General features: G+C 36.5%; 1 protein-coding gene across 6 annotated transcripts; it reads right to left on the minus strand.

Annotated features, from left to right (window-relative positions):
- Positions 1 to 1,848: 1,848 nt before the first annotated feature.
- ELMOD2 (ELMO domain containing 2) lies at positions 1,849 to 14,083 on the minus strand. Of its 6 annotated transcripts, none has more exons than XM_081959523.1 (9): positions 12,805 to 12,915; positions 9,706 to 9,734; positions 9,232 to 9,343; positions 7,807 to 7,904; positions 7,519 to 7,648; positions 5,624 to 5,757; positions 5,318 to 5,386; positions 4,392 to 4,525; positions 1,849 to 3,389 (listed from the first exon to the last, which is right to left on the minus strand). In XM_081959523.1, the coding sequence occupies exons 3-9, from the start codon at positions 9,319 to 9,321 to the stop codon at positions 3,238 to 3,240; spliced, it is 807 nt and encodes a 268-aa protein (XP_081815649.1). In that variant the 5' UTR covers positions 9,322 to 9,343; positions 9,706 to 9,734; positions 12,805 to 12,915; the 3' UTR covers positions 1,849 to 3,237. The 6 variants fall into 6 exon arrangements, with proteins under 6 accessions (XP_081815649.1, XP_081815648.1, XP_081815644.1 ...); XM_081959522.1 differs by lacking the exon at positions 9,232 to 9,343 and adding an exon at positions 13,779 to 13,863 and having other exon boundaries at positions 1,850 to 3,389; positions 12,805 to 12,952; XM_081959518.1 differs by lacking the exon at positions 9,232 to 9,343 and adding an exon at positions 13,954 to 14,083 and having other exon boundaries at positions 1,851 to 3,389; positions 12,805 to 12,952.
- Between the last annotated feature and the right edge of the window lie 334 nt (positions 14,084 to 14,417).

Raw genomic sequence — 14,417 nt, forward strand, 5'->3', positions numbered from 1 at the left:
AACATCACACTGGGTGAAACAGCGTATAAGTTTGTGCCTTGTTTCAAATTGTACTTAATATTACCTTTTTTTCCTTTTAATATGAGCACTTCTTTGTATCATGAATCTAATGATAAACACTGGTTTCTGCTTTAACTATTTTAACATTTTCTTTATATTTCATTAAACATTATTCATTAATATGAGGATCTTAAGAAGTGAACATGAATGTTTCCAAGCACTCATAAGGAATGTCCCAATTTTGAGGTTTTGCTTTTAAACATTCATAAAGCATATTCAGCCATTTTTTGAAAACAGCCACATGTTGTCAAAATTCTATACGTCCCCAGGCTTACAAATGGAGACAAATATTGTTCTAAAGTTTTATAAGGATGGTGTTACAGCATATAGATAGTCCTCAACTTATAATTATTTAAGGACCATTCAAAGTTACCACTGCACTGTAAAAAGTGACCTACAATCAATCCTTGCTGTACTTATGACCCCACGGTCATGTGATGAGGATTTGGGCACTTGGCAATCGGCATGTAAATGGGCATGTATTTATGACAATTGCAGTATCCCAGAGAAACATAATTGCCCTGTGTGACTTTTCAAGGCGGCTTCCAACAAGCATGGCCAATGAGAGAAGCTGGAGTTGCTTAATGGCCATGAGATTTGATAAAATTAGGTGCAACCCATTTAATGACTGTATCACTGCGATGGAAGTTACAGTCCCAATTGTGGTGGTGAAGTCAAGAACTACTTGTAACTGGTTGCAGCCCTTCACACAAAAGTAGGCACTAATTCATATAGTTAAAACTATAGCAATGTTTCTGCAGTTGCCCAAACATTGCAAAAGATCAGGGACAAACTTTGCTTTTCCCCTTGAATTGATAGTGACTACGAGACAGTCACTCTGAATGCCTATATGTAAAAATAAACTTTGTTTGGGAGATCACAATGGCCCTTTCAGCATTCAGTATTTTATAATATCTAGCTTAGAAAATGTGATATTTTCCACTAAATAGTACCATATTTTTCAGAGTATAAGACACACCTTTTTCCCTCAGAAAAAAGGGTGAAAATCTGGGTGTGTCTTATACATTGAATACAGCATTTTTTGCCTCGTGAAACCCTGCCCCTTCACCAAACTGGCCGTGCATACTCTTTAGAAGGCTTCCAGAATGCTCCTGGGGGCTGGGGAGGGCAGAAATGAGTGAAAAAATTGGCTATTTTTTGCTCGTTTTCACCCCCCAGCAGCACACTATAAGCCTCCTAAAGGCTAAGCTTGTCCTTTTTTGGACAAAAAAACGGGCCCATTTTCATGAAAAACAGGCTGTTTTTGGGAGGTCTGCAGAGTGCAAAACCTTTTTTTTTTAAATTTGCCTCTTCAAAATCCTGGGGCATCTTATACTCCGAAAAATACGGTAAATAGTATTGGATCCCCCTTATTATTACTAGGCTAAGGAAGTTGATGGCACTTTTAACCATTGGAGAAAGATAAGCCTATAAAACCAGCAAATAAGCTTGTGAAGGCTCTTATAGAGACTGTGTGTAATCCACAACTGTAGTATAATTCCAATCAAAAACAGGCTAATAAAATAATTAGGATAGCATGGCTGCTAATATATTGCAAATTATCAGTCTGAAGATCTACTGTACTCTGAATTTTGGGTAAATTGACTTAGAATTTTTGGATTCCAATGTTTTGATGCACTTTACAAGAAACGTAATCTTTATATTATGAAAAATTATCTTATAGTTAAAAAAACATTTTAATCAATAATGCATTCAATCCCACCATATGCCATGAACAGTATTCTCATACAACCATGAGATTTTTAATTCTGTTTCACAAGAGGAATCCCTGATTTATAATAATTTAAAATGAAACGTTAATCTATTATATAAAATGAGAACTCTGTAGGACAGTGCAGACTATTTTTAATGTCCAGCATGCATTTTACACAGTATCTAATATTTTCTTTCAGCAATTTTTGAGATAAAATGAGTATTTGCTAGATAACTGTAAACACTAAAAATAAATCCTCTATTTCTTTGTCAGAGTCCAATCCATAATAAATTCTGCCCAAGTTTTCATACACAATTGTATTTTCTTAAAATATTCTTCAAATACTTTTATTCACTTTTTCTGGATTGGTGATGTAATTTGCACATACTTTTTTTATCCTAGTCAGCAATATTAAATATGCCCAATTCCAGTATTAAGTGTTATAATAGGCACATCCTAGAAGTTATCTAGAAATCAGTAAATTCCAGCTCCAGGGATGATACTCAATCGCTTTAAGTAAAAGGCACTTTAACAACCTTGATCATTCTGTCCATCTCTCAAATGTCAACAAGGCTAAATACAAATTTTAGGAGAGAAAAAAAGTCTTTATAGATTTTCAACATGAGTACAATTCTATTCCTTTGATTGTCTGAGAATTATATCCAATATGTAGTCCTCAATAAGTGATACAGGTATAGTAAAAAGAATGTACTAATTATTGATTATCTTCTATTAAATACTTTAAGTTCTAATACTCTAATTTATATACCTCCTAAATGTTGTTAATTGAAAAAACTGAGGGAGGGAGGACAGAGATCGATATTTGATAGCAACTGTAGTACAATACAGGCAAAATTTATTTATTTTTATTTTTTATGGCAGTGTATAATTTCTTTTAAAATGAAACGTTAATCTGCTAGTTTCTATCTATACACATCCAAATGGAGATAAAACAGTTTATGAATATGACTAAATGACAATAAAGACAGCTTTCATTCATTCAAGTAACATATTACTTATTGATGTATATATTCTTTTCCAAATCATAATAGAGCACTACATCTTCCATATTTCAAAAGAACAAGATATACAATATAAAAAATCTAGAACAAATTTTCCATTAATGGAGTATCATAACATCTTTTTCTGTAAATCAAACAACAAATTTGTATATGAAGCTATTATTGAGCAACATGATAAAGTTCAACAATTATTTTACACCTTCTACTAAGTGTAGAAAAAATGTGAGGTCCTATGATCCAATGAGGATCTTTATATTAAAAAAAATATCTTTAGAGTACAATGTTCAGTCTTAATTAAGTATTGATTGTCCAAGCATATTTTCTATAAAAATAATAACGGATGTATAAACCTTTGAGCAATAAACGGAGTTTTTGGTTGAATACCAGAGTTTCGAACAAGTGCATAATATTTATGTACAGAACTCAAAGAATCACACATTTCTAGTTTTCAGTTTTTAAGGCAAGGACCACATCATAATCCAGGAGTTGTCTTTTGATTTTGTCATGAAACTTTTCTCTATACTGATTGAAGTACATAATACTCTCCGGTTTCTCTTCAAACCAAAAGTTGTCAAATTCGTAAGTCAAATAACCTGTGAAAACCAAAAACAAAATCAAACACTTGTTGTGAGAATATAATATTAGAAATAAGTAAAATATTTTGTCCATTATTAAAACTAATTACTTAAGTACATTTGAATAGCTTTGCTGAATCAAGTCAAGGCCTGTCACGACTGGAAAGAATTGAGTCTCAGGATCAACTGTCCTTGACAGACCTGTCTTGTATTAATTTATCTAAAAAGACGTTTAAAACTAAACATATTACCAACAAAGCCTATGATAATTAATTCCACAAATTACTTCTGTGGGGGGGTGAAGAAATGCTATATTTTGCCTGTTCAAAATCAGGAAATCAATGGATTATACCCATCCAATTTTCAGAGATAAAGTTGTTCAATTTCACTATGTCACTCTTGATCATCTTCTCCCTGGTTACTCCCCACTCCCCAAGCTAAAGAGTCCTAAAATGTCTTTCTTAATGGAAGATATTTGATCTGCTAAATATTTTTGATTAGTTTCTTCTGCACTTTTTCCAGTTTTGTATTGCCACTTTTCAGATGTGGTAACTAGTACTGCACACAATACTATTGATGTGGCATACTATAAAACTAAAGGTTCCCCTTGCACATATGTGCTTGTCATTCCCGATAATAGGGGGTGGTGCTCATCTCCGTTTCAAAGCCGAAGAGCCAGCACTGTCCGAAGATGTCTCCATGGTCATGTCATCGGCATGACTAATGAGTTTTTTCATATTTTTTAATGTTGCTCCTTATCTTTATTATTATTTCTTGTTTGGTGTGTTAAACCAGGTTGGTAGCTGAGAGACATCTGGTTGTATCAAGGTAGAAATCTGACTTAGTTTGCAATAAACTTTGCAACAAAAGTGTTACACTTTTTCCAAATATTTCTATAACAATTTAAACCGAATGGTACTTAATATAATAAAAACTACTAATTACTAAGTAGATTGTAGAACAGCATCCTCCCAAAATATACGTCAGCCATATCTGTAAAGGACACTTATAGATACTCACAGTAAAATTGATGGAAATCGTTCAGCTGAGGAGCACCAGGAACCAAGTTGTAAAAGTGGCTTTTTAAAAGTCCTTTTATTAACAAACTGTAAGCCATCTCTGTCAAATTGATCCCAACAATTGCATAGGAGTATCTGCAATAAATAAATAAACAAATAACTAAATAAATGTTGTCGTCTTAATAGAATGAAACCATCTCCATCACCTTTCTATATTATCTGGGGGTGTTGCTAGTCATCCTTATCCTCAGCAATCTAAGTGATCTCTGTGCTAGGGCTTCCTATTGCTAATGTCACCACAATTTTCACTGGTTTTTTAAAAAATCAGTTTCTGTTATTTACCTCTGGTTTCCAGCAAAAAATTCCCGTTGAGGAAACCGGTTTGCTTAATGACCCCGTGGGCTTTCCCTTAACAACTATGGCATTCACTTAACAATTAGTTTGTTTAATGACTATGGCATTTCTTTAGCAACCACTGCAAAAATGTCATAAATTGGGTAATTCCAGAATCAGTTATAATCATAAATTGAGGATTATCCGTATCTCCTTCCCTGGGCAGAAACGGTCTCTCTATAGTGGTTCAAGCATTGATAACCTTACATTTAGAACACTGCTAATGCAAACTAAGTGGAGCCCATCCTTTAGTTGGTTTGAAAGTTCAAGATGGATCAGAATGCAGTGGCCAGGTTGCTGAGTAGGACACATGGCCTAGTACAATACACCTTTGTTAAAGCATATCAAAAGAAAACCATGTCTACTGTACAAATTACTGACTTACTTTTACAAATACACACACACACACACACATATTTTAATACAGATAGTAGCTGTGGCTTGAAATTAATGCTTGACAAATGAAATAATTATTACATGCAAGCTTGGTTTTCCTTCATCTTTAAAAAAACAAGTAACTGAGATGCCACTTACCCAAGTTTTGGATGATTTGAACGAATAAGGATTCGACGAGCTTCATGAGGATAATGTTTACTAAAATATCTGAAAGAGACACAAAAATATTGTTCATAATCATTGCACTGCAGTTAACTGCTCTGCAGTGTATTAAACTGAATTAAAATGTTTACATTCGCATTACCTTGAAGACAAGTTACCATATCTGATTTGAACAACAAATAGTCAATAATATGTCTTCCATTAACAGCAATAAATACATAGCCAATGTAATCCACAGAACTTTAAATCATGGAAAAGCATGCTTATATATTTTATACTTACAGAAGATTAGTTAATCCTAGCATTCCCATTCCTCTGAAGTCTGTTTTAGGATCATCACCTTGGAAACCAATATCACACCACTGCTTTGTGATTCTGGCCTTCAGTTTTTCATGGGGCATTAACAAATTCCAGAGCTGCACAAATATGCTTCTATTAATTATACTTCTAAGATCATTTTAAGTAATTTTAACTCGTATCAAATAAATTGATGCAATGTCTACTTTAAAAAGCAAAATTGTATCATTTAAGTACACACACAAAACAATCATAGAAACATTACCATAAGGTCTACTTATAGTAGTAGCCTGCCATACCTACAAATCAACTGTTGTACCTGTACCATTTTCTCATTTACCATAAAACGTGGCTCACATATTTATTTACTTTACTAATTTATACATTATCCATCTTACAACGATGCTGAGAACTGAGAGACATACCACATGGGCTTTGGGGAACTAACAAGGACTTCGTAATGTTGTACTTCCTATGTAGCATCAGTTTTCTTGTATTTTAATTTGTCTTATTTTTCATTTTTATGTGTAATGTTAACAATTCGCAAGAACCTTGCAGGCTGGAATGTAAAAAGCTTTTTACCTCAATAATTGGATCCTGTTGGTTCTGATTGTACAATGATACATTTAAACATATTCCTCCCACTGGACATAGCACGCCCAGTCTGCCATTGTTGCAAAACAGAAATTAATTTAATTTTATTAAATTTATAGACCGCCCCCTCTCCCCAAAGGGACTCGGGGCGGTGTACAGACCATAAATAAAACAATATTTTATTGTTTTAAAAGCTGTTTCACCCAATGGGAAAGAGCTGAGGATGAGCTGAGGAGCACATGGAGGCACATGTAGGGGAAGCTGAGAAAATTTCAGGTGCTTTCACATTGGGCAAAACCACTTCTTACATCACCCAAGGACTGGGACAAGGGATTTTTAAGCACAAAACCAGCCACTTAGAATGGCTTTGACTGGGGTGGGTCCTCAATTAACATTGGAGGAATTTGTTTAATAATGCAATGAGGTTTGTTGGGACTATGGTTACTAAGCAATGTAGCCGCATAATATCTTGCTTTATGACTGCATTGCTTAGTCCCAACTGTGGTAAGTCGAGGACTATCTATAGTAAAGGTAATATTTTATCAGACATGTATTTTTGTTCCTGCTATGACAAACTTCCACCCATGTATTTTTTTGTTCACAAATCAATTGTTTTATAAAATGTAATAAAAAAACCGCTGGGACTTGAAATTTCCTGCCAGCTTTCCCACTGTCATCTGTCCCAAGTAAACCAGATAGGAAACAGGCAAGATGAACTAGTTCTACTTGACTGTAAAGTTACATTAACAGAATTTTGCAAAACGGAAGAAACAAGCTTCACTTTTACCCGTCTGGTCCATTAGAGTGGATCCTTCCTAAATTCCATTCTCTGCTGGCTTCTTCCTTTCCTGTCTAATCATTCCCTAGGCAGCTTCTCATCAGTTTCTCCAAGGTCATTCATACATTCCATTACACCCACTGACTTCATTGTGAGAAGCTGGCTTCTATTCAATTATTTGATATTTAAAAATGCCCTTACACCAGAACCCCATATATATATATGGTTACATAGTCCAATATCTAATTATGTTAAGTACTTTTTGTTTGTTCTAGACAAGTTGGTAAATCAATTTTATTAAATGATAGTGTGTGTTAATAACTCTAGAATATACTGTACCCATATATCTTTCCCCTCTTTATTAATTCTTTCTATGTTGTCATTACTAACAAGAAATGTTGGGATTTACAATAAATCTTATATATCATTATTTCATTTTATTCTATAATTTTTATGTTTCAAATTTAAATTGCTTAATTATATAATACAGAAGTACTAAAACATTCACCTCCATTAATTGCTCTTCATGTTCTTTATTGTCTGAATTATATGCTTGTTTTTTGAGCTCTTCCACTGCCAAACAGAGTTTCTTGTAGCCTGATATTTGGAGCAAAGATGATTGTAGCTTTGAAGCAAATCTAAAATAAATGGAAAATTCAGAGAGGTCCAAGTAACATGTGATGCAATGTGAAATAATGTTCAACTGCAAAACAAATAGAACTAACAAAACCAAATATTCTACGTCAGAAGTGAAATATATAACTTTGATTTTATAAATACCATGTAACAGACGTACCCTATATCTTTCTGTACTTTAATTTTCTTTTCTTCTATTATGCATGCAACACATTTTTCCACTTCATCTTCAGTAGTGTTCAAAGCATATTGCAAGGACTAAACAGAACAAAGTAGAAAATTAAATTAAAATTAAACAATAATATATAACATTGGTAAGTTGCATTTAAAGTCTCAGAAAATATCTGAATATCATCAGTTAAGGTTTCCGTAGATTATAATGGTCATGAATTTTAAGTACTGGTTCAATTGGAAATTTTGACCATAAATGTGTGCATAAATTAATCTGTGTATAAAACAAACACTCCAAACAAAAGCAGGTTTTTAAATAGTACACCCATCTTTTAGTCTGAAGCACGTGTTCAGCTTGTATAAAAGTCTACCTTGGGACGCCTTCTCCTCCTGAACAGTAGGAATTTTTCTTTTTCCTGATGACAATCGCCAATTTTGTTGCCAAAGCTGATTCTTTGGCAGGGCTGCTTCCTGAATTTATATGAGAGCACTTAAGAATGACCCATGATGGCTTTTGGACAAACATGGACCCTCCTGGTAAGGGGAGCCAAAGATTCCAGTTCCCTTTGGAAGCAATTGGAAAGCCACTGGGCATATATCTTTCTCTTGACAGTTCATTTTCTTAAGCATGTTTGGGTTTTAACTTCACTTTTTGAATCCTCTGTGTTACCTTGCTTTTTATCTTTAAAAGTTGACTGATTGGTTAAAAGCCTATTTATTTTAAGCCCCTGCTGGATTCTTTTTCTTTCTTTTAATTTATGTAGTGGTTTTGAATAATTTTTGCTTTTCCATAAGGAGACACAGCATGCCTTTCAATAGTGAAAGTGCTTTTACTTGACTTACATTTTTATTGGTCATTCACTATCAATTTTATCAATTTGCAAAAGGTTTGGAGTATATCTTTGTTAATCTTCCTTTTAATCTTGGATTGAAATAGCCAGATAATATGTTCCCTGCTCTTTTGCCTTTTTTCTTGTTCTACTTTGTGACATAGGCTAAACTAAGTATGAGTGACTAGGTCAAAATTACCAAATAAGCTTCTTTGAATGAGATAATGTAACAATAATAATCTATACAGTTTTTCAATTGGAATGAAAAACATCAGAGGTTGCTAAAAAGTACCTTCCAATTATTTACATTTCCAATGTAATTTGACACAATGTTCTTTGACAATTTTACAGTTAAGCACCAACCGGAAGTTACTCTGGTGGACATGTAAGAGAGCTAAGAATTATTGGAATCAAATATGTATTCTAATTCAGAGAATTTTAACATTGAATGTATGTACAAATGAAGCGAAGGGATTTTCTTTAGGTTTAATGGAGGCAAATAAAAATAGAATTTAGTTTTTACATATGATAACAGCGGCAAGGCTTCTTTAAGTACAGCAACGGAAACACTCACAAGTACCTACAATGGAAGAATGGATGGTGAAACTAATGGAGTTGGCAGAGATGGCAAAATCAACTGCTTTGATTGGAGAAAAAACTTTGTCTAACTTCATCTCTACCGGGAAACAACTTAGCCTTTTTGCGTGAAATGGAAAGAAAAGAAAATTTAACTTCAGTATCTGGTGTCTAGATCCTTACAAGCATAGAAAGTAAAGTGACTTGAGATTAGAAAGGCACACTTATTGCAGAAAACCCCTTCCAGGGAGGTAGACTGGAAACAACATGGCAAAACCTTTGACTCCAATTTTCAAATGAATAAATATTGCAAAATGCAATGTTTTGAAGGACGAGGATGTACTCTATTGCTAAAGCAGTATTTTAGACATTACATATGTTGGAAATTGATTTTGAAATGCAAGTTAAAAACCAATTTTAATGGTTCTTTTCTCATAAGAAAAAGAGGGCAAAAAGCACTGTACACAGAACGTATATCCTACCTTATGCTTTGATGATTCCAGTGAATATTCTGCAATGATAAGTGTTATATTTATTAAAACTCTTCATGAAATCCCAAATATCATTTCTTATGTTTAAAAACACTAAATTAGTGAACATTATTCTGGTACTAACTAGCCTTGTGAATATTTTTATAACTCAGCAAAAACAAAAAGTTAATGAATACTCAGGAAATATGATAAGCAAACTACAGGTTTGCTTATTGTTTATTGTTATGCCTTTTGAACCATGAACTGTTGTTTGTTCTGGAAGCAACTAGCAGTGATCAGTTTGCATAACGTACCAAAATAAATTGTAACAACAATTGTCATAGTGTGAGAGTCACCTTTACTCATTACTTGAGTTTTGTACATGCCCATGTTACCAGTATGGAATGTTTTAGCATTATATGATAATAAACTGGGCTATCAGCAATAGAGCTAATGAGATGCAAAAAATGGGAAGGAAGTGGAAGCCCTAGAAAAGCAATGAAAGCACTAATGTAAGCCTATGAAAAGCAGAAACTAGAACTTAAAAAGAAATAACTCAAATTAAACAAAATGAGAAATGGGAATAATAGTTCCAAATTCAGAAAACTAAGGCGAGATAAAAGTTAGGGGGAAAGAGTCTAACGAAAAAAAACATAGAAGGATAAACCCCTTAGCCATTTGTGTAGCACCCCTTTGAGGGAAATGGGCAGTTTAGAAATAGGAAATGTAAATACAGGGGAAACTCGAAAAATTTGAATATTGTGTAAAAGTTCATTTATTTCAGCAATGCAACTTAAAAAAGGTGAAACTAATATATGAAATAAGACTCATTACATGTAAAGCAAGATAGTTCAAGCCCTGATTTGTCATAATTGTGATGATTTTGGCTTACAGCTCATGAAAAGCCCAATCTCAGAAAACTAGAATATTGTGAAAAGGTGCAATATTCTAGGCTCAAAGTGTCCCACTCTAATCAGCTAATTAAGCCATAACACCTGCAAAGGGTTCCTGAGCCTTTAAATGGTCTCTCAGTCTGGTTCAGTAGGAATCACAATCATGGGAAAGACTGCTGACCTGACAGTTGTGCAGAAAACCATCATTGACACCCTCCATAAGGAGGGAAAGCCTCAAAAAGTAATCACAAAAGAAGTTGGATGTTGCCAAAGTGCTGTATCAAAGCACATTAATAGAAAGTTATGTGGAAGGAAAACGTGTGGAAGAAAAAGGTGCACAAGCAGCAGGGATGACCGCAGCCTGGAGAGAATTGTCAGGAAAAGGCCATTCAAAAGTGATGGGGACTTTCACAAGGAGTTGACTGAGGCTGGAGTCAGTGCATCAAAAGCCACCACACACAGACGGATCCTGGACATGGGCTTCAAATGTCGTATTCCTCTTGTCAAGCCGCTCCTGAACAAACAACAACGTCAGAAGTGTCTTACCTGGGCTAAAGAAAAACAGACCTGGTCTGTTGCTCAGTGGTCCAAAGTCCTCTTTTCTGATGAGAGCAACTTTTGCATCTCATTTGGAAACCAAGGACCCAGAGTATGGAAGAAGAATGGAGAGGCGCACACTGGAAGATGCTTGAAGTCCAGTGTGAAGTTTCCACAGTCTGTGTTGATTTGGGGAGCCATGTCATCTGCTGGTGTTGGTCCACTGTGCTTCATTAAGTCCAGGGTCAACACAGCTGTCTACCAGGAGATTTTGGAGCACTTCATGCTTCTTTCCTCAGACGAGCTTTATGGGGATGTTGACTTCATTTTCCAGCAGGACTTGGCACCTGCCCACACTGCCAAAAGCACCAAAACCTGGCTCAATGACCATGGGATTACTGTGCTTGATTGGCCAGCAAACTCACCTGACCTGAACCCCATAGAGAATCTATGGGGCATTGCCAAGAGAAAGATGAGAGACATGAGACCTGTTCTGTCCCATGCCTCGAAAATATACTGACACAGACTTGGCTGTCTGCCACAACTAAGGAGGGAAATAAGCAACTCCTTGGCTAGGAGCCCAGAAAATTATCTCTATGAAAACAAGGCTTGAACTCACGAAATTCTCCCAATCTTCCACTACACCTGGATTAGTAAACTGTTGTTTCCTGCAAAATTCTCCCCCCGTCGTCCCACCTATAAGCTCTCCAGAAGGGGCCAATCAGTAGCCACCTGTTTCCTAGTTCCTTCTGTGAGCCTTTTTCCAAAGCTGCTCCCTCCTCCTCCTCTCAGCCCTACAAATACCTACATCAGGGACAGCCTCCCTGTTCTTCCTCACTGCTCCCTGACTCAGACGCCATCTGGTGGCCAACAGGACTCTCTAGTCCCTGCTCTAACTCCGAATACCTCCCAGAGTCTTCCTCAGCCTCCAGGGCAGTCCCATAGTGTTCATCGCTGTCAGATTCCAGCAACAGCTCAGCCGGCCGCTGTTGGGCCACAACAAGAACAATGCAGAAGAGCTGAAGGCCGCTATTGAAGCATCCTGGTCTTCCATAACACCTCAGCAGTGCCACAGGCTGATAGCTTCCATGCCACGCCGCATTGAGGCAGTAATTGCTGCAAAAGGGGCCCAAACCAAGTACTGAGTACATATGCATGCTTATACTTTTCAGAGGTCCGATATTGTTCTATGTGCAATCCTTGTTTTATTGATTGCATGTAATATTTTAATTTTCTGAGATTGTGGATTTGGGGTTTTCATAAGCTGTAAACCATAATCATCACAATTATGACAAATCACAGCTTGAACTATCTTGCTTTGCATGTAATGAGTCTATCTCGTATATTAGTTTCACCTTTTAAGTTGCATTACTGAAATAAATGAACTTTTGCACGATATTCTAATTTTTTGAGTTTCACCTGTAGATATATAAATAATCCAACTATTACTGTTCCAAACTATATGGAAAAAAGATCCAATGTAAAGGTAAGCTAATACATAATGGTTCTGTACCATGCAAATGAAATATTCAGCATGCTATTACAAATATTACCAATTATTTAAATGCTACTGAAGGACTTTCAAAAAGTTTTGAAAATTACACAGGTTTTCAGATCATCTTTTGGCCTGCATTGGCTAATATAAAAGACTGTCATAGTAATATATTTACACATTTATTACCTATTCGTAGTGTTCTTTTTGCATTTTTCCTTGTGCCATTGCAAATACGCTGCAGTTCACATTTTCCAGTTACCAGTCTTAAGAGCCACTTTAGCCAAAATCGAAAGATATTTGTATAGAAATATCTCCATAGGTCTATAATCATTTTCTATAACAACATAGAAAAGAGGAAAAGGCATCATAATAAGTATTATAAAACTTGATTACATTCTACAGCATTTGTGCAGCCTAATTGCCTTACTTTTTAAATAAAAACTGAACTGATAGCTTTTGTTAATGGGCTGATTTTACAGTAAATTGATTTATTTATTTATTTAGCAAACAGCATATGCATGTCTATTGAAAAGTAAAGAATTTCAGATACTATCCCTTGTTGCCTGTAAAGCTCTGGGGTTGATTTCATAATTTTGATTTGCTACCTAATTTTCTCCACAAATCACCCGCCTCCCTAAGCATTAATTCTGGATGCTAATCCTCTCTACAAGCCATAAAGAGAAGTTTAACAGAACAGCAGAATAGTACTTTAAAAAGGCAAGTCATTTGCATTGCCAAGATTTCAATAACCTACTTTCTGGTGCAATTTTTTTTTATTTATGTAAGGAGCCAGATGCCCATTTTTTTTCCTAATACGGTTTGAGCTAGCACCTCAATCTACAAAGCCAAATGTTGTACAAACTGCCTAATCAGCAATGCCTTAGTACTGAAAAAAAAAAAACGCGTATGTGTATCCTCCCTCCCTCCGCCTTCATAACGAGCCTTATCCCAGACGCTGATAATAGAGCCCTTTCATTGGGGAGCTAGCTGAACAGAACCGACTCCGTATGAGGATTTTCTCCACCGTCCCGCTCCCCGGGGCAGGTTCTCTTATTCCCCACCGCACCAGCCCTCGGGTGCCGGCCCCCCCTTTAACCGTTACCAGGCTGATTACATCATTCCAGCGAAACCCAGCAAAACTGGCCACAGCCTCGCTTCACCTTCCCCGGCAGTTCCTTCTGATGCTGAAAAGGAAGTTGCCTTGCCACAGACCCGGAAGTGAGATGGGGCCGGGTAGGAGGTAACGGCATTTATCCACTCCTGTCACTTGGGAGTGTACAATTCCCCTCTCTTTTGTTTCCCCCCCTTTTTTTTTTTTCCTTCTCTCATTCCCACCTCCCTTGAAAGGACTTGAACTGGCGCGTCGGCTTCCATGGAGACCACGGAAAGCCCGCCAAATCCAAAGAGGCGGATGCGAATCTCCCCTTTTGCGCTGGGCGCGGCTTTCAAGTTATGGGATCATCAGGGCGAGCAGCGAGAAGAGGCCGGGAACTGCCGCCGCCGCCGCCATTACAAGGCAACCGTTGCCACAACAGCTGAGGGGCGGTGTTACGCTCCTGCCGGCAACTGGAGGAGATCGGTCCCGTCTGCTGGAAGGGCGGGAGGGGAAAGGCGGCGTTCAGCGGCGTAAGGCCCCAATAAATCACTTAGCGACGGCGGGGATCCCTCGGTCGTCATAAAGTGTCTTTTTTTTTTGTGGTAGCGCGGCATCTCCACTCACGGCGATGAGGTGGTGTCAGTTGCGGAATTTCGTGAGGAGGAGGAGGAGAGGAGCGCTCAGTCTTTAATGAAAAGAAGGA

This window comes from Natrix helvetica (assembly GCF_964273705.1).
Source record: "Natrix helvetica genome assembly, chromosome: 7".
Lineage (NCBI taxonomy): Eukaryota > Metazoa > Chordata > Lepidosauria > Squamata > Natricidae > Natrix > Natrix helvetica.

Bases quoted from the DNA above. Each gene is read 5' to 3' on its own strand.
- ELMOD2 (XM_081959518.1), bottom strand. From the start codon at position 13,992: ATGGAAGCCGACGCGCCAGTTCAAGTCCTTTCAAGGGAG. The intron at 5,387-5,623 runs GTAAGTATAAAA...TGTCTCTTTCAG, and splicing joins CTAGGATTAACTAATCTTCT to ATATTTTAGTAAACATTATC. The intron at 3,390-4,391 runs GTGAGTATCTAT...TGGTTTTCACAG, and splicing joins CGATTTCCATCAATTTTACT to GTTATTTGACTTACGAATTT.